This window comes from Phocoena phocoena, chromosome 6, assembly GCF_963924675.1.
Source record: "Phocoena phocoena chromosome 6, mPhoPho1.1, whole genome shotgun sequence".
Lineage (NCBI taxonomy): Eukaryota > Metazoa > Chordata > Mammalia > Artiodactyla > Phocoenidae > Phocoena > Phocoena phocoena.
The window spans coordinates 67,569,267-67,590,078 of record NC_089224.1 but is presented as its reverse complement, the minus strand read 5'-3'; the positions used below and the strand labels follow the sequence as shown (position 1 = coordinate 67,590,078).

The following is a 20,812-nucleotide window of genomic DNA, read 5'->3' as shown; positions in this document are numbered from 1 at the left end:
ACTCCAGTGTGCAGCCAAGTTTGAGAACAAGTAGGTTAGTCTGACCAGGCGTGAGAAGGAATTAGCGCGGCGTCTGACAAGGAGACGAAGCTTTACTTTCCCCAGGGATACTTGGGAGACAGTTGTTGCTGCACAGGGGAGAAGGGGAAGAAAGAGAAAAGGAAGAACAAAGTTATACGTTTCCAGTCTTTCTCCAAGCCAACTGGAGTCTCCACCCACCCAGTGTGGGTAACCCAGGCTTGCACCTGCAGCTCGTGGTGGGGTGAGGTTGATCTCCAGGCCTGGGGGACTGGGCGGGGCGGGGTGACCGGAGGTAGCTACCCAGCGGCGCATCAATAGCCCCAGGTGTGGGCCGTGCCCCCGCCTCCCCCCAGGGAAGGCGGCGGCCGCGGGTGGAGAGCAGTTTGGGGGGCGCAAAAGGAAGCTGTCTCGGGCGCAGGTGGCGCTCGCAGCCCCAGCCCCCAGTTTGGCCAATCGCGGGCTCAAGCGCAGCCTGGTGGCAGCGGCGGCGGTAACGGAGTGCAGCAGGGCTGTGGCCGGAGCCGGCGGAGGCAAAAAGGCGGCGCCAACAGTGAGCTACGTGCAGGCGGGAGTGCGACCCGGCGGCTTGAGGAGCGAGCGAGAGCGCTCGGCGCCGGGGTGTTGCCCGGCCGAGCGAGGCGAACTTAGCATGGGGAAGAAGTGGAGAGACGCGGCCGAAATGGAGCGGGGCTGCGAGGACCGCGAGGACAGCGCGGAGAGCCGCAGGCGCAGCCGGAGCGCCAGCCGGGGCAGGTTTGCCGAGTCGTGGAAAAGGTTAAGTTCCAAGCAGGGATCCACCAAGCGCTCGGGACTCCCGTCGCAGCAGACGCCGGTGAGTGGCTGGGGGAGAGCCCCTGGTGTCTTCCCCCTCTGCACGCGACTCGAGCCCTTTCCATGGTGCTGAACTTGCCTCCTTAGCGGCTCAAGCCAGGAACTTGTGGAGCCGCTTCTGATGAAAGTGTTGGGGTCTGTGAGGAGGGGCAAGAAGGAAAGACTTCCCTTTCCTCAGCTAGGGGAGGGTCTCCTGACATCTCTGGTGTCTCTGCAAAAAATGGAAAACCTGTTCGAGAGGCGAGGGCTCACTGTGAGATCATTAGAGTTTTGCAATTAATGGGACGTGGGAGATGTTGTCGAGTGTGTTGTTGTGACTCGCATACGTCCCGAGGGTCTGCCTGTGCAGCGTGTTCAAAGGTTACTAGGCATCCGCTGAATGAGGGCGGAATAAGAAGGGCATGCCATATTTTTACTCTTAACACTTGCTCTTTTCCATCACACACCCCCACTATGTTAATAGGTGCGTTTAGTTGTTTGCAGAGTCATTTACACGCAGAGAATAGCAAGAATATCCCAGGTGTTTATACTCCGACTGTTAACATATACAGCGTTCAGAAAAGTTTTCCCATGTGCCAGCTCCTTTTCAGTGTCTAATGAGTGCAATAAAAGCACTCAAGCGAAATTAATATAGGCATCGTATGTGTGTAGAAAAGTACAGTTGATAAAAACTTCAGCCGCATTTGCATTTTTAGTATTTAAATATTATGTTTTCCTTCAGCCTAGAGGGAGAGAACTCTGTTCTAGAAGAGAGTGCGGAGCCCTCCTGTTGCTCCTAGGGAAGAAGGGTACACCACTTTAACTTCCAAGACATCACTGAGAACATCAGGGTGTGTGTATTTATGTTTTACATCCAGAGGAGTTGACAGCAGAGATTGTATAGTGAAGAGAAATTGAATTCATTTTTTTAAAAAAGGATGGTACATAAACACTGTATAGCACGAATAATGTTATCCTGTTCTGTTTTTGAAAGGTCATCATTGCAGGACAAAAATTAATCCCTAAAAAGCAGGATGTCTAAAATATTCCTTCAAAAGAGTAAAATATAAATACATACCATTTTTTGGTATTTGTGTTTATGTTGTTTGCTTGTTCACAAAAACTACTAGCAGAAAATGTTATTAGATATTTATTTGAACTATTTTAATATTTAGTATGTTGAATGGGTAGGTTTTTTATAAAAATATGGATATAGAACACTTAAAATGCAATTAATTTTATTTCAGCCATTAAAATATTATTTTTCTAGAAATGTAGACTTGAAAATATTTTTAAAAGGAAAATATTCTGAAGATAGGTTTTTTCTGAAATAAATTATGTAGAACATATAAAATTAATTGATTTTGGTTTCTATCAATTATGTGAACTAAGAATTAATTTTATCCCCTTTTTAATAGAAAGTCTAAATATCAATTTAAGTAACTTCTTTGATTTTGTTCAACAGATACATTCAGAGTCTATATCAGGAACATATAAAATCTTCATAAAACTGTAAGTTAGATTAAATAGCTTGCAGGTCTGTTAGCTAGAATAAAAATGTGAGAGAAAGAGGACATAATAGATACCATGACAACCAGAAGACATCTGGAAAAGTAACCATGTCTACTAAGGGTGATGATGATGCTATATTTCTCTGTAGTACTTGTTAATTGCAACATTAGTAATTCAGCTAAAAATCAGATATGGCAAAAGCCTGTGCTTATTCTCACATTGCATGGCAAGTTTGATATTGATTTTGTTCTAAAAAAGTCTAATAAGTGCTCCTAGCTGTGATTTTAATGATCAGAATTTTTAAAAACAAATATAATGAGGTTTTGTAAATGTTGGAGCTGGGATGATGTTTTTTAACCAAGGTTTGATTCCATTAATTCATAACAAAGACTTTCTACTTCATTTGTAAGTAAGACATCCAACTTATTTATGCAAACAGGAGGGAAGCAATAATAATGTTTGCAACAGATATGCTTATAAAAGTTTTTAATCTTTAAGGTAAGATGTTTGACTCCCTCTTAAAGTGAGCTGGTGCTATTTTCAACTTTCACTGTATTTCATGTAAAAAATAGCTCAAATTATAGATATTAGGAAGAGATTAAAGCAGTTAATTTAATTAATACTGCTTTTTATTTATTCTTATGAATAAATAAGATATTCTGTGATGTGGCTTTGGATCTTATTCATTTTGTGTTGTACGCAGAAATATTGTGGCATCCATCCTGATAAAAATCGTATAAGGATTATTGTCTTTCCTTTGAAGACAAAATAGATAAATGTGAAAAAAATTAGTTGATAAAACATGGAAGCTTTCTAACATCTTTCTGTCTTCTTTCTTTTGAGAATGTAAAATGATTATATAGTTGTTTTAATAATGTGGCCTTTGTTACTCTCTTCTCTGCTTTAGTTAGAGTCTTGAAATTACTTCCAGTTAAAGTTGTTCCCAGGGAATGATACAGCCTGTGACTCTGTCCCCAGTGGGAATGATTGCATTATTTTTCATTTTCACTAACAACAAAGCAGGCATACATCATGGATAATGGGGGAGATTTTCTTCAGCAAAGAGAGGTCTGCTATATTCTTGGTTATCCAGAAGTACTTTTCTTCTGTGATCTGAGTCATGGTGATTTTGTGTGTGAAGTATAGAGGAGGTGTGTTTGAATCAACCTTGGCAGTTAGATTTCCTACCTATCACTAAATATGTTGGGGTTTTCTTAGAAATATCTTAGAGGCTGGGCTGGTCCCATGATTTTAATGCTGCTATTAGAAATCAAAAAGTCACATTCCTGGCAATCCCTTTGGTACTCAGAAAATGGTCTCCTGATAGTCTTTACAGAGTACGGCAGGCCCACATTAGGACAGTGTGTGCCACCCCTGCCTCAGCTCTCTGAGGTCTGCTTCTATTCTGTAGAAGCAGCACTACCCTGTGCAATAGCTGGAGGAACAGGCAGCCGTTCTGAGTCCTAACAGTGGCATTTAAAGGGCATGTTTTCAATTTCTGGGCCACAGTCCTGGGTGTGTCAGACAAATCAATCCTTGCTGATTTGAAACGTTTTTTTTTTTTTCATTTTTCTAATTCAAGAAACACTTTCCTCTCCACTTATTTTTAGACTTCATGGTTGACAATGAAAGCTTTAATCCAGTAATCTACAATACTCAAAATATACCCCAAATCATAAAATTCTGATAGAGTGAAGCAGGATTTAATCATATTCATTCCTTGGAATTTGTTCCTCTCTGAAAGTGCATCATGGATTATTTTTTAAAATCTAAAAATACTGGGTTTTTTTTTTAGTAAATGTAAAGGAATTTTATATCAAGTTTACAGTTAAATTAATATGAAAGTTATATATTTGAATTTTGGATATGAAATGAAGTTTCTGGATATTAATGTTTTATGTTATGTCTGTTGAATTGGTTAATAAGCATAAAAGTAATTTAAAACTTCTTTGCCTCCATTCTATAAGATCTGGATTTCATATTTCCCCTTGAAGTATTGTTCTTGTTATTCCTATTATTTGTTTTAATTCCACCCACACAGAAATATATGGAAATCTATTGAAAGCTGAGTCAGCAAGTGCCGTCTGGTGTTACAATATCAAATGTTCACCTGCGCATATAATAGTACTTTTAATTTTGAAAGGCGATTTCCTCCTCTAGTCCATTTATACAACTATTTAAAGGCTTGTTTTCAAATAGAGGCAGATTTAATTTAATCTCTGAGTAACCTCTTGCAAAAGAAAAAGAAGCAGTTCTGAGGGAGTCAAATGATGGAGTTGTTTTTCAATCTTAGATGTCATGCTTGCTTCCACTAATGCTATAATTACCCTCATCAGCAGGTGCCCACCACAGAACATCACACCTTGTGCAGACAAGAGGGCAGCTAAGAGCGTATAGAAGCAGCAGTGAGTCTATGAAACAGTAGTCCTGAGAAGTAGACGAGACCCGTTCAGCTGGTACCACATTCACTACTCCCACAGCTGTTTGAGATGCTGTGTGCGCAGGGGGGATTCCATGAACAAACCTGGTTCCGTTTCTGAGGCTGACTTGTCTCTTTTGGAGCAAGTGACTTCCAGTTGTTCCTGCCGAAAGCTGGGTTCTACAAGATCTTAAAATAAATGAGAGAAAGCTGAGTCAAAGGCAAGGCTAAAGTCAGAAAAGCTCATTTCCCAATCGATTGACCATTTGAGGGTTGTGTGAATGGTAGATCCCATGGTGGCCGTAGAAACAACAGCAACTTGGTGAAAAGAATCCTCATTTCCTTTTTCAGTGTCTAATATGCTATTGCAGTGTCATTAGACCCTTAATAGTTTGTTCTTGTTACACAAAGGGCTCGCTGGTGAAAGCAGAACAAATCCCCTGTAGTGAGTCCATTACTGAATAAACCATTTCTTGACAGGTTGATTTTTGTCTACTGCCTTTTACTCCCTGTGTTGAAAAAATAAAAAAAAGGGACAATGTTGTATCACTTAGGAATATGGCTGTATGTTCTTGTTATTGTGATTTTTTGTTGGGGAAAAAAAGCCATTTTCTGATAATCGTCTATTTTGTTTAAGCATTTCTGAATTCTTTTTCTAGTAATTAATATAACTAACAAGATTTTTCTCATCAATCACAGTGAATTAAAAATTTAATTTAATTTAGTTTCATCTTTAATTTGAGGGCCATGGTATTAGGTGGCAGGTAATTCAAATATTTTAAGTTTTGAGGAGGAAAAATATCCTTGTATGGGGATGGTTTTAAACATGTTTTCAGTTATTCCCAAATATATTACAGCAGTTTCTTCTGCCATTATTTATTGAGATCTTGAAAAAGAATTGAATCATTAAAAATCATTTATAAATAGTAGCAAAACATATTCATTTGTTCTGACCAGCTGTGCTGGTCTGTGCATTGGCTTTACTTTTTGTTTCTTTCATTTGCAAAGCCAAATGGGGGGCTGGTAGAGCAAATATGAAAGGATTATAGAGAACAATGTTTAAAGAAACTTTTATTCCTCTAACATTCATTGAGTACTTAGGAAGTGTTAGGCACCATGGTAGGTACTGAACAACTTCCTCAATAGAACTAATGGTTTAACACAAGACAGAGATATGCAAAGCAACGAGACAGGGTTATACATAGACTAGCTTCATGGTCAGAATACAGTGGAGCAAAGATTAAAGTAGTCAATGCCTCTTAATGGATGGTGATGGAAAATTTAGATAAGAAGCATCCTAGACTTGGTGCCTGATTCTCAAAAGATGAGGAAGAAAAAGAGTTGTTTGGCTTTGGCAGTTTGGAAAGAGGGCAATAATTCCTTTCTCAGTCATTTTAACAGACTCATGAGGGTCGATGCCTGACTGCACAGCAGATGAGACAGAGAAGTAACAGCGATGACACAGCAACAACGCAAAACACATAGGTAGTACTCAGTACGTGCCAGGCATCACAGAATTTATTATCTATTGCCTGACTTCAGCTAGACTGTAAGCAAAAGTGGGGGTCTTTGTTTTGTTCACTGATTTATCCAGATGCCTTGAATAGTGCCTGGTATATACTAAGCACTCAAATATTTGTTCAATGAATAAAGTGACCAATTAATTGTAAAATGGTGCTTTTTGATTAATATGAGGTAGACTTTAGGTTCTTAGCTATGAAGGAAAAAAGAAATACAGGCAATTTTTCTTTTTTTTTCCAGATGGGAGAAATTTGAGCTTTCTGTTTGCTGGGTGAAGAACCTATTAGAGAAGGAGGGTTTAAACAAGTAGGAAGAGAGAAAAGCGATGAAACTAGTTTATACATTTGGAGGAGTTGGGATTTGCTTAATGGGAGGGTTAAAGATCTGTTTTCCCTCATGTTCAATCCTGGCTCTACCCTCTTTGTCTTAGGGACTTGCCTGGTGGAAATTGGACCCGATTGTTGATTATTTTGCAGGTTTTACTTAGTACATATTTAGTCTATAGTGTTAGTGAATAATTCAGAATTATCACGCAAATATATGTATTTCTGGGAAACTATTGTTTGTTAATAATTAATAGATTGCTGAAATGCTACTGTGTATCTTTGACCTAAGTACCTGAATTCTTTGATCTCACCAAATACCTCAAGAGATGTGGGAAATTCCTCAGATCTCAACAAAGTGGGAATCAGTACATCAGTTTTCCTGAGGATGGTTATCTTAGTTGAGTTGACATGGCAAGCTGCCAATCCCTGCATACAATGTCATGGGATTGTATATTTATTTAAAACACCTCTGTAGAATACCAGAACTTCAACCACAAAATAGTCACACAAAACGGAACACATTCACAGTGATAATTAGTAGGTTTTGTCCTCCACAAGCGTTGATTTTTCTAGGATTTCCTTGGGGATGAACTTTATAATGGTGAGATTAGGAGGGACAACTCTTTTGGGTAAGTGTTCCCAACAGGCTCAATTTGAATGCAGTTCATCTCTACTTGGAAAGTTCTATGGACAATCTGAATTGATTTTAGAGAACAGTATGGTGGCTTTGGAAGCAAGCAGATCTAGATTGGAACCCTGGCCTCTCTCAGTTTTCTCCCCAGTTCTATCAGGAGGATTCCTTCTTCCTTTCCCACTGTTTAAGATTCACTCGTGTTCTTTTTTTTTTCCTAATAAAGAAAAAGTAATTATTGTATTTATTTAAAATTTAAATTGGCCCAAATAGGCAAAAATAGAAAATACTATGAAAAGAACTCACATACTCATAATACACGTTAGACCAAGGTTAACAATTTGCCGTATATTCTTTATATCTTTTTAAGAGTAAACTGCTACAGACACAGCTAAAATATCCGCTTACCATTCTCTTGATTCCTTTCCCGAAGGTAAGAATTATTCTGAACTTGAGGTTCATTCTTCTCGTATAGGTTTATTTTAAAAAATCTCTACTACATATTTATTCATAACTATGTAAATAGTATGGTTCTGTATGTTTAAAAACTTTTACGTGAATGTGTAGTATACTTTTGCAATTTGCTTTTTTTCATTCAACATTGTATTTTTTGAGGTATATCAAGGAGTTAGAAATAGATGTTGCATATTATTTCAGTATGTTTGTACCACAGGTAATTTAGTCATTTCTCTACTGGCAAAATTTTAGTTTATTTCCTTATTTTTTTCGGCTATTACAAACAATATTCAATGAAAATCTTTGTACTTGTCTCTTTGGTCCTTAACTTGCAAAAACAGGATATAAACTCAGGAACTGACCTTGCTCTTTGGAAGATATAAGGACCAGGGCTTCTTCCCTAGAGAAAGGTCAAGCTTGTGCAGCTCCTTATCTCTGAACAGATCCAGAATTTGCAAGGAGTTGAAGGGGAATGGTGCTGGCCTTCTTTAATACTGGATTGACATTCAGATCAGACAGACTTGATTTCCAGTCTGGCTCAGGTCATTAACTGGTTTTGCAGCTTTATCTTTCTGTGTCTCAGTCCTTTATCGTAAAATGAGGATGGGAATGCCTGTCTCCAGGATGAATTGTGAATGTTAAGTGTATTGACGTGTGTAGCTATTTCAGTGTCTGCAAGAGCTACTTGTTAAATGGATGTTACCTAACTCTTGGTATTAATCAGAGGTCTTACAACAAATAAGACTTTGTTTGATGGGGAAGTGTTTATAATCTTTAATTCTTTTGAAATTAAAATGTTGGTTACAGACAAGAGAATATAAGGCTAATGATCATTTGTATTGGGCTTCTGGTTTTGAAAGTGCTTCGGAAAATAAAGTCAGCTTGTCTTCTCCAAGATGATTGTTTTCCACAGTGGATTCTGGTCCTTGAAATGTCCATTATTCTGTGTTTTTACTGAAGGTAAATTTATTGACATTTTTAGAAATAAAATGTGAAATCTGTACCATATTGAAATACAGGATACTCTTTGCTTTTGGTATTTTTACCATTGGGTTCTTTATGTTTTGAAACAAATTATGATTATAAAATTGTTATCTTCATGAACCTCAAGATTTTTGGGAAAGAATGCTTTTTAAAATACCTTTATTAAGGAAAATCCAAACATGTACAACACTAGAGGGAATAGTGTAATAACCACATTTACCCATAATCCAGCTTCAACAATTATCAAAACATGACAAGTCGTATTTCATTTGTATACCCCTATTTCCTGTTTTTTCCCTCTTCACTAGATTATTTGCAAATTCCAGATATCATATTACTTCTAATAAATATCTAAAAATAAGGACCCCTTATCAAAACAAAACTGCAATACCATTATGAAGTTTAAACAAATTAATACTTTCCTAATACCCACATATATTAAATTGGGATCACATTTCCTTAATGATCTCATAATTCTGTTTTCTACTCATGGTTTGTTTGAATCAGAATACAGCTGTAATGTACACATTACGGTTATTTGTGTTTTTCAGTCTATAAGTTTCCTGTCCAGGTCTCCTATTTTTCTGTTGAAAATTATTTTTCAAAGAAATTTATTTGTCCTGTAGAGTTTCCTACATTATATATTTTTCAGAATACATCCCAATGGTGTTAATCTTACATTTTCCTCTGTCCATTGTATTTCCTGTGAACTGGTAGTTTGATCAGGAGCCTTGATCGGTTTTGACTTTTTTGGCGAGGATCCTGCATAGATATTCTGGTTGCCTCTCATTTTAGGTATTAGCTACCATCGATGATCATTGTCTAGAGCAGGTGTTGGCAGACATTTTATGTAAAATCCAAATAGTGAACATTTTAGGTTTTGTGCACCATAAGGTCTCTTAGAACTACTCAACCCTGCTATTATAGCCCCAAAGGAGCCATAGACATTATATAAATAAGTGGACATGGCTGTGTTCCCATGCAACTTTATAAATAAACACTGAAATTTGAATTTCATATATTATTTTACATGCCATGAAATATTATTCTTCTTTTAATTTTTTTAACCATTTAAGAATATAAAAATCATTCTTAGCTCACAGGCTAAGAAAAAAACAAGCCACAGACTGGATCTGGCCCTTAGCTGGAGTTTGTTGATCCCTGACTAAGATCCATTGCTTTATTAGGGCATTGCAAAATGATAATATACAATTCTATCTTTCCTTTTTCATTTATTAGCTGAAATTTTATAGATAGGAACCACTGCATCAACGATTTGCTTACTTTGAGTTATAATTCATACCATAAAGTCAAGGTAAATATTTGGGAGAGACAGTTTTTAAAAAGCTGAGCTAGTAATAATAATAGGAGCTATGTGGTGGCATTGATCTCTTAGTTTACTGTCAAGCCTTAGATTTTAATTGGGTCACTGTGTTCGGTTAACCATCAGAAAATACTTGGCCCTTTATTATGGAGGCCAATTAAACTGTCATTAAGAAATGGAATATGTAAAAACATATTGTCAAACTGTTTCTGTGTTAAGGCTTTTGCTCTCAGTATTTAAAAAAACCCTGGGCATTGTGTTAGGTTTCTGCTGCCGCCATAAAAAATTACTACAAACTTAGTGGCTTAAAGCGACATGAATTTATATTATCTTACAGTTATGTAGTTCGGAAGTATGATATGGGTTTCTCTAGACCAAAATCAAGGTATTGACAGGGCTGTGTTCCTTTCTGTAGTCTCAAGGGGAGCGTCCATTTCCTTGCCCTTTCCAGCTTCTAGCAGATGACAACATTCCTTGGCTCCTGGCTCCTTTCTCTTTCATATCAAAGGCAGCAAAGTTGTCTTGTCATTGACCCCTGCTTCTATCATCACAGTGCTTTCTCTGACCCTCTCTTTTGACAAACATTATATATATTTAAAGTATATAACATGATGTTTTGATATAGTATACATCATTGTGAAATGATGACCACAATCAAGCTAGTTAACATATCCGTCACTTCACATAGTTACCTGTTTTTATGGTGCGAACATTTCAGATCTACTCTCTTAGCAAATTTCAAGTATGTAATGCAGTATTGTTAACCATAGGCACCCTGCTGCACATTAGATTTCCAGAGCTTATTCATCCTGCATAACTGAAACTTATACTCTTTTGTTTTCTGAATGTTGAATTCACAGTGAAAACTATAGAAGTGAAAATTACCTTTCCTACCAGTGGATATTCAGTACATTTGGGGATATGAATGTTTTGTTTTGACATACGTTTTAATGAGCACCCACTTGTTACAAGATAAAGCCTCAAATGCTACAGGAGAAAGAAATGTGAAAAAGACTTCTGGAAGACTTACTTGTGATTGGTGGGAGGGATGAAACTATAAGTTGGCATATAACATGATATATTTACTGTAACATATTAGGTATATAGTTAGCAATTATACATAAATGATATATTATGACTATTACTCATGAGTATATTAAAATTGCCTTAATTATATTATTAGTCTGCTAAAAAGCTTGGTAAGACTTGTCAAATGGTTGAGAAAATCAGTTGATTGGACCCATGGTGGAACTTTCAGTTTTTGATCCACAGACTTGAAGCTGTACAGGTAAAATGATTTGGGGGATATCTTTAATTAGTATTTTCTTTAAAAATTTATTTTAAACTTTTATACAATTTTTAAAGGTTACTTTCCACTTACAGTTATTACAGAATATTGGCTATATTCCCCATGTTGTACAATACATTCTTGAGCCTGTCTAATACCCAGTAGTTTGTACCTCCCACTTCCCTACCTTTGTATTCCGCCCCCCCCAGCCGCCCCCCATAACCACTAGTTTGTTCTCTAGCTCTGTGAGTCTGCTCCTTTTATGTTATATTTACTAGTTTGTTGTATTTTTTAGATTCCACATATAAGCGATATCATACAGTATTTATCTTTATGTCTGACATTTCACTTAGCATAATACCCTCCAAGTCCATCCAGGTTGCTGAAAATGGCAAAATTTTTTCTATGTAGATGTTTCGAAAAGCAGTTTTTACTAGTTTGTAAATAGTTTATTGATTTTTTTTAAGGAATGAAAATAACCCTTAACTTGAAATTTTGAGTTACAACTACTTTTTAAATAGGGCTCTTAATGTTTTTTCCCGTTATTTGAGTACATCTGATTATTCATATAAGTGCTTGTCTCCTTTATTCAATAATCATTGTAACAATAGATAATTATTATAAATCACTGTTAATAGAAAAGAAAGAAGGATGAATAATTAGCACCATGTGAGGACATAGCAATAGGTAGAGTCTTCAAAATGCTAAGGTCAAATAGGGTGAGAAATTGAGTCTTTCTAAAAATGTTCCTATTTCTATTTTTATTGAAATATATTTGACTATAACCTTGGGTACATTTAAGGTATACAACATGTTAATTTGATACATTTATATATTGTTATATGATCACTGTAAAAGGCAAAAGGACCAAGATGAAGACAAAAGATCTGGACCTTGACTCAAGATAAAGACATTTCCTTCTATCATTCCTAACTAAGGGTTTTCCTGTGGTTATAGCTACGTATTATTGTTACTATTAATGATTACAACTTATATGTGTGATTAGGTTTAAGGTAATATTGGTGAGTAAACTCCCTTTTATTCCCTTTTTCTTGACTTTATAAAGTTTGTCATAAAATAAAATCTTCAGGAATTATTGAGGGGAAGTAGCAGAATTGGACCTGACAGACATTTGTCACCAGGCCATTGTCCAATGTGGGTGCCAGTTTCAGAATCAGATCTATTTCCATTTGTTTGGACTTTATATCACAAAGTTGACCCCCCATGTAAAGACACATTTTTAACAAAAAGATAAAGTTTAAAATTGCTTTTCTTTTTTCGGAGTTATTGGCAGCCATTTTGTGGGAATATGGGTTTTTAAGTATTTAAAAGTATTAGATACCCTAGCACTAAATGAAATTAGTTTTCTTTAAAAGATAAACAATAATGATTCAAATTACTAGAGCCTAGGACAAAGTGGGAATGATTTGGATTACAGATACAAAACGAGCTCATTGTTTGAAAGGTGCATCACGTTATCGGATGTAACTATAGAATGCAGTGGTAACAGTAACTAAAAGAAGAGCTTAAATCATGTTATGAAAATCACATACTCCAGGTGAATAGACTTTGAAAAATGAATGCAGAAGGAACCAGTGATAAATAATGGCTAAGTCCTACTTTTGTCTCATTACCCATTAAGTACACTTAGGGGAGGGGAGGGAAAAAAATGTGTGACTATACTGTACCTTGTATAACTGGTGCCTTTGGGTCCACTGATGGAGATAGACGACTAAGCTGGTATGATAACATCACGATCCTGCATTGATCTGGGCAGTGAGGTAATTCACAGGATATTGTATTACTGCATAGTTTGTGAATCCTACACATTGTAAAACCTTTGGATAGCTGGGAATTATTTCTTCTTCCTGGGGAAAATGTCTGATTGTCAAATATAATCTTAAATGTACCTAGAGTATAATGTAGTCCTTTTGTTTAGGATCTCCTTAAGGATGAGGTTTGTATTTTATTTACCAGTGTAGCCCCACATTTTCCACAGTGCCTGGCATGTTGTGGAAACTCAGTACTTGTATGTGGAGTAAATGAGAGAACATAGTGAAAATGCTCTAGACTTAGGTGTTTCATACGTTGGACAGAAAAAGGGTGAAGAAAGGAAGAAAAATAAACATTATTTTGGTATTTTCAAATACCAGGCACTTTCAGTGATCTCTTATGTAATCTTCTGTACATTATTCTGATGTAGGATTGATTTGGATGCCCAAAGCACAGATGAAGAAACAGAATTTCAAAGAAGTCAAGTCAGTTCTTACCAGGGTAACTGGGAAATGGTAGACATAGAATTCAAATGCAACCATCCATTAATTTTTTTTCAATACTCTGCTGACTTGTGAGTTAGGGATAGGATGATTTGAAAAGCATAAACAAAGTTTATGTATGTCTCTTCCCTCACAAGGGTGATTTGTTCTTGGAGGTGGCTTAAAGGTCACTATGGGTAGTGAGACTAAGAGCAGCACTGAATAATGAAAGCAATTAAACTGTATTGTTAACAGTCCTGCCAACAAGCTTAGTCCCAGGTATAAACTATTGAATGGAAAAGCAAAAACATGGTAACTTGTTATTGTTGCTACTTCTCTTACTGTTATTGGGTGAGAATAGGGCAATATAGTTGCATTTACATGATTGTGATACTTTATTTCCTTTATTTTCCAAAATATGTTGACTCATTTACTTATTCTTTCAAGTTTTAAATAAAGTCTGGTTATTTCATTTTTGTGATGTCAAACAGAACCAGATTTAGAAAACTATAATTTCAAGTGAAACTTGAGTATAGAACCCTTGTTAAATACGTTCTGTGTGTGTGTGTGTGTGTGTGTGTGTGTGTGTGTGTGTGTGTGTGTGTTAGAAAAATGTGACAAATAAGAGATAAATAAGAACCTTTCCTGGGAGTTTAATTTGAGAAAGTAATTACCTTGGTTTTGTCTTGAGGTCAGAGTAGAGTCAGGCCAATATATTGAATCGTTAATATCTTAAATCAAATGGAATTGGTGTCCATAATAATGACCCTGAGCCAAGGTGTTGTACTCAGACATAAGAGAAAGATGGGTTTGTGTTCCGTGCTTCCTACTTACTAAGGCAATAAGCTGCGTTAAGATCAGGAAGAGAGATGTTCAATAAAAATGGGTGACAGAAAATGAGTTGTTGATTAACTAGGAAAAAAACAATCAAAAGAACCCTTTTCACAAGCATTCTTATTTAATCTTACTCTGTGTGTGTGTAAGAAGTATATGCCTATATTTTCACAACCAAGGGTGTTTAAAATCTAATTAGGATATGCAGACATTTGTTGTAAATCTAAATAATGACCATAAAATTGAAGTTTCCATCCATTCTTCTCAAGTCTCTGGGATACTGATTGTGGGGGATGATGGTGGTGGTAGAGATACAAGAGAGGCAATGTGCCCACCCTCTTTGCTTGTTATCATGAAGAAAGGGAGAAAATGAACATTTGCTGTATGTTCAGCACTTCGTTAGACTTTTTTTTTTTTAATATTCATGAAGGCTTTATACTTTATACATGCTATCTCATTCAGTCCACACAACAACCTGATTAGGTAAGCATCCCTCCTGGAGCTTATATTCTAGTGAGGGCTGACAGAAGATACACAAACAAGCATGTAAATATGTAATAAAATGTCTAGTGATTATACGTACTATGAGGAAAAAATAAAACAAGGCCAGGAGGTAAAGAATGAGTGAGGGTGCTATTTTAGCTAGAGGGGAAGCCTCTCTGATTGGTGCTCTTAGGCAGATGTCAAGATGGAGTGAGGAAACAAGCCATGGAGATACCTGGGGAAGAACATTCCAGGCAGAGGGAACAGCAGGTACAAGTGTCCTGAGGCAGAGGAATGTCTGATGTGTTCAACCAAAGACGCTGGAGCAGAATGAGCCAGGACGAAAGGGGAAGGAGATAAAATCTGATTTGAACCCAGGTCTATCTGACTCCAAACTGATGTCCACAACATTCCTGTCACACCATGAATTGGGAAGATGTGTAGCACTAGAAAATGACACAGGAAATTGAAAACAATTTGAGATTTTATAGTATGGACTGTAACTATTGTAGAAAATCAAGAATAGGACAGCAAGATGTTTTGTTGGAGGCAGAATGACATGGACTTGGGCTCTAGGATACACATAAATGTGGGCTTGCAGGTTCAAACTACAAAGAGCAGATTAAAATGAAAAGAGCATTGACATGGGAATGTTAATAACAGTTACACGTGTTGAACTTCATGTGCCAGGAACTGTTCTGTGAGACTTACATGTATTGAATAATTTCCTCCATATAACAACCTCATTGTACCCATTTTATGGAAGAGGAAACCAAGGCACAGAGATACACAGTAACTTGCCCAATGCCATGGAATTTAGGTTTGAAATCAGGATGCCTGGCTCTGTATTCTGTACTCTTAAAGAATGGTGAGATTGAAAGAAAACGTGGAGCAATTTAAAAAATTCTTTTTAAAATCTTCTCCCATCACTTTCCTGAAGTATGGAACAAAGATTGACAGATGACCTATCAGAAACAAAGTTTACTCTTATCCTTCTGAAGAATATAAAAGGAAGTTTGGGCAGAATCAGTTGGGGAGGATGGTGAAGATACACATTAGTCAAAGTATTTTCTCATGTCAGTTTTCCTCTGGCTTTTGGCTAGGGTGAAAAGGTGATTAGCCAGTGAGGTACAGTACTGTGCACATAGTTGTCCTCAATAAAGAGCTCATTAAATCTGCTTCAAAATATTCTTTATTATTATTTTTTCTTTTTTTAAAAATAATCTTTATATTAAATGAAGAAGCCAATCATTGAAACCTGGGGCAATTGGATGATTATAATGTATTAAATATGTGCTCAAGGGTTAAAAGAAACCATGAGACAGTATAAATTTGTTTTCATTATTGCTTTTGTTTTTTGTGTGTGTGTCTCTGTTTTGTGTTTTTCACTGAGCAAGACTTTTAGGCTTGTTTCTCTTGTAAATTGGCTGCTGAAACATGCCAGAAGCATCAGAACAAGTAGTTTTAGATTAAATTTGTCAAAAGCTCTGTAGAGATACATCAGTGAGATTTAAAACAAACAAAAAATCTATCCAGGAATTCTGAAGGAACTTAACTGTGAAATAGGAAAGCAGTTCATTGAAATGTGTAACTGATTGTAAATAGCCACAGCATTGGAGACGTGTTCCCAAATCTGCTGGCCATTAGGATCATCTGCGAACTGTTTGAAACTGTAGACTGCTAGACTGGCCACACCTTGCCTGTGGGCTTTCCATCTCTGTGACAAGGCTGGAAAAACAATAATTTGATGAGATCCTCACATGATAACCCATATTTGGATACTACTATTTTTATAAGTATTATCTGTGATGGTGGGTCTCAATGTTAGCACATATCAGAATCACCTGGAGGGCTTGTTAAACCACCTTCCGGTGGGCTGTAACTTCCAGCGGGCGTTAACTTCCGGTGTTTCTAAATAAATAGACCTGAGGCGTGGTCTGAGAACTTGCATTTTGAACAAGCTCCCAGATGTAATGGCAGCTGCTGGTCTGGGCATTGCACTTTTGGAGCCATAACTTATAAGAACTTCAGAGTAGGATGTGGGTGACAGCCGGACAGGTAAGCAATATGACTTTCATTAATGGGATCTGGAAGACTTCATGGTATGGGATAGAATCAGTGACCTTAAAAATAAAAAAAATATGGTCAGTAAGGCAACGTTATTGCTCTGAGGTATATTCAACCAATTCAGTTGTTTGTGGTTTTAGTAAGTTTGTGAATAATGGCTTAACAAGGAAAATATAATTTATAAGCCAAAGACTAAGAATTTCTAAAACAATCTAGTTTCATGGAATTGGAAAAAGTGGATGTGCGAAGGAAATCTTTTTTTCAAGGATGAGATCAGATTTAACGACAGACGTGAAAAGGAGATTAGCAAGCATTTTTAAAGACACAGAAAACAAAATAGTGAATTACCTTTGGCAGTAGGTCTGGGAATTTCTTTTCTTTAATGCTAGTAAATGTCTTACAACTGTGAATGCCGTGGTAAATCACTCAGTGTACTTAGATCCTAAATTCTTCCCAGTAAGAAAATGCCAAGCTAGTAGAAATAAATTTAGGAATCTCTTCACAACAAAATCTGTGGTACAGGCAGGAGCAGCTGCATATTTGTGGAGCCCAGTGCAAAACGAAAATGTGAGACCCATGATCAGAAATTACTAAGATTTCAAGACTGCAACAGGAAAGTATTAAACGAAGTGTGGGACCCTGTGAGACTAACCCGGTCTCACATCCATGAAGCCAGCTCTGGGTATAGAGTCAAAGGGGCTTCAAGAGATTTGGAGTTAGAGCTAGATTTGAATTCCATCCCTGACACTGTGTCATTTTGAGGGATATACTTTTGCTCCCCAGTTTCTTGATATGTACAGTTTGTTGAATAATCCCTACTTTGAAAATCCATTGAGAAAAACAAGTTAGGGAACAGATGAAACTCTCTATGGCAGCACATGGCATAGGGCAGACAATTTTTAAAAATTCTAAATAAAAAAAAGAGTTGGTAGGACTGGAGAGATTATTGATCTCACCAGTATGAGTATGTCATTTCTCATATTCTTATAAAACTGACAAATTCATTAGAGATTTGTTGACTGCTTATAAAGTGCTAGGCAGCGTCCTAGGTGCTGGTGTTTGTGCAGGTCACAGTCTAGTGGGAGACACGGCCAGTAAAGTAGACGAAAACATAATTGTGAAATGCGAAGTGCGATGGAAGAAAATAACTGGCACAAGAGGTATGGCCTTGGAGGGAGGCCAGGGAAAGCCTCTCTGAAGAGGTGGCATTGCAACTGCTACAATCTACAGGTGAGGAAAATCTAGTTAGGGGGAAGAGAAGTCAAGTTGGAGAGAGCAACACGTGCAAAGCTTCTTAAGCAGGAAAGACTTTGGTGTGTTTCAGGAACTGAAAGAAGACCAGTAAGACTACTAGAGAATGAGGTAGAGAGCGGTAGGAGATGAAATTGGGGAGGAACATAGGACCGGAACGTAGCCCTTTGTGGGTGAGAGTCAGAAGTCTGGATTTTATTCTAAGTGTGATGGGAAACCATTGAAGACTTTTAAGTACGGAAATGATGTGTGCTGATGGATATTGCTAAAATATCTCCAGATGCTTTGCATACAATAGTTGGAAGAGGGACAGAAGAGGAAGTGTGAGGCTATTGTGCAAAACCCAGTGAGAAATGTTAATGGCATGGACTAGGTTTGTGACAGTGGAGGTAGGAAGAAATTGATTTTCTAATGTATTCTGGTGGTAGGAGCAATTGAATTTGCAATTGGGATTTGTGTGAGTGTGAAGAGAGACAGATGAATCAAGAATGGATCCCAGGTTTTGTGCTTGGGCAACTTGGTGGATGGTAATATTCCAGAAATCATGAAGACCTGGAGGAAAACAGGCTTTGGAGGAGAGTGAGAAGTCCAGTTTTGAACATGGTGATTTTGAGATGAGGGTATCAAGTTGGTTAGTTGAATATATGTGACTGGAGTTTAGAGGAGAGGTCAGAATTAGAGATAATCCAGGTGTTATCTGTTTATAGATGGTATCAATATTAAAGCCCTGGGAATGAATGATGAGTAGCATGACAGTACATAGATAAGGGAGTCCAGAAAAGACCCCTGTGGATCTATTTAGTAGAGGGACCATCCAAGGAAACAGAACAACCAGAGATGTATATAACGTCTTATGTTACAGAGGCCAAGAGAAGATCTTTCAGGAAGCGAGAAGTGACCAAGAGGCTTGAATGCTGCAGAGATTGGTCAAGGAAGATGAGGATACCAAAGAGCCCATTATATTTGGCTTGGCAATTTAGATTGTTGTGAATTTGCTAAGAGCAGTTTTGTTACAGTAATGGGGACAGGAGCCAGAGTGGAGTAGGCTGAGGAATGAGGTGTGAAGTAGTGGAGACAGGGTGTATACTCAATATTTTGAGAAGTTTAATGTACAAAGGAGTGGGAAAAAAGGGGGATGGGCATTTACTACGGTATGTGCAGTCAAGGTACTTTTCTTTTTTCTTTTAGGATGAATAATACCAGGGCATGTTTGTGTGCTGACAGGAATGATACCACATAGAGGGAAAGAATAATGATGGAGAGAAGGGATGCTTGTTAAACACAAAGTCATAGAGAAGGCTGAGGGGATCTATAAAATTATGCAAAAAAGCAGAGTGACTCACTGAGAATAAGTGGCCAGCTGGGTAAACCTAACATTTGAACTATGTCCTACCTTATGATATTGCTTGTATTTGGATTATTTAACCTGTTTTGTATATTTTTTTCTCTCCTTGGTTTGTCAGCTCCCAGAGAAAGAGAACATGCCTAATTTACCTGACCTCTTACACAGTATCTTGGCTTAAGTGTCATCCAGATGAGTTTTCTAAGATGTTGTAGTGGGAAAAAAATGGAAATTTGAACCAGCTATCTTAAGAATTGGTAGATGGTTTGCCATAAGGCACAAAATGACTGTTTCTGAACAGTATAGGAAGGAGCGCAAATGCATATCAGACCTAGGGGTGCTGAATTGGGATAAAAAAGAGTAAAGAAATGAGATTTCTTCACGGAAGACTGTATTGAATTATCTATAAGAAACCTTATGATGTTGTAAAGTTGATGGTGGTCTATAAGGCCTCATTAAGAATGCAAATGATATGAGCTCTGGGTGGAAACCAAACGGCAGACCCTGGAAAGCTGGAAAACCGTTGAGCTCTACTTACTCTCACTGGGAGCACTCAAGGTCCAGAAGCTCAGCCAGCCTGATTTAATGCAGCCCTTTCTGTCACCTTGTCCCAGACAAGGTGGAAACATTACTGGATTTGGAAGAAAGGCCGATGAAGGAAGTAGGTTAATTACATCCTTGGTTGACATTTTAATAATTTTAGCCTCATCAGAAAAAAAACATTGTTTCTCTGGGTTAAGAAATTGGGGGCTGAGGCTAAGATTTAGGAAGAAAAACTGTCAGAAATAGCAGAAAAATATTATTCAATGGCTTAGGCAAGGCTGTCATTGCTCTATACTGTTAACATCCTGAATTATCCTTTGATATTTTTTCAAATATATACTTTTTAAATTCCATAGCCAAAATATAAAAAACAAAACATTAAAAGCAAAAACATTGTTTTTATTTCTAGAAGAACATGATACTGTTTTCTATTCACAAAAGCTCAGTAACGAGCATAAAATAAAATATTGAGAGAAAACAGACTTAAACTACTTTTATGGTGCCAGGCTTTAGTTCTGGAAGACTGTTTTATAGAGAATGGTGACAATAAATAACTCCTAGAGAACAAAGGAATGGTTACTCAAAAATGCCAGGTTTATTTATTGCTTAGGTGCAGTGTTTGCTTCTCCTGTGTTCTGGTCACATTCCCAAATAGTCTGAAAGGATGAATCTTGAAAACAAAATGGCAAATTCCAATTGGTTTTTAAAGGGTAGTTTGTAAAAAAAAAAAAAAAAAAAAAAATTA

At 37.2% G+C, this 20,812-nt stretch overlaps 1 protein-coding gene across 4 annotated transcripts in view; it reads left to right on the top strand.

Moving 5' to 3' along the window:
- Positions 1–670: 670 nt before the first annotated feature.
- TRPM3 (transient receptor potential cation channel subfamily M member 3) overlaps positions 671–20,812 on the top strand; it is a 787,839-nt gene continuing 767,697 nt past the window's right edge. For all 4 annotated transcript variants that reach the window (XM_065879759.1, XM_065879756.1, XM_065879755.1 and 1 more), the window contains exon 1: positions 671–853. In XM_065879759.1, the coding sequence (XP_065735831.1) occupies positions 671–853 (183 nt within the window). The remainder of the gene's footprint in view (positions 854–20,812) is intronic.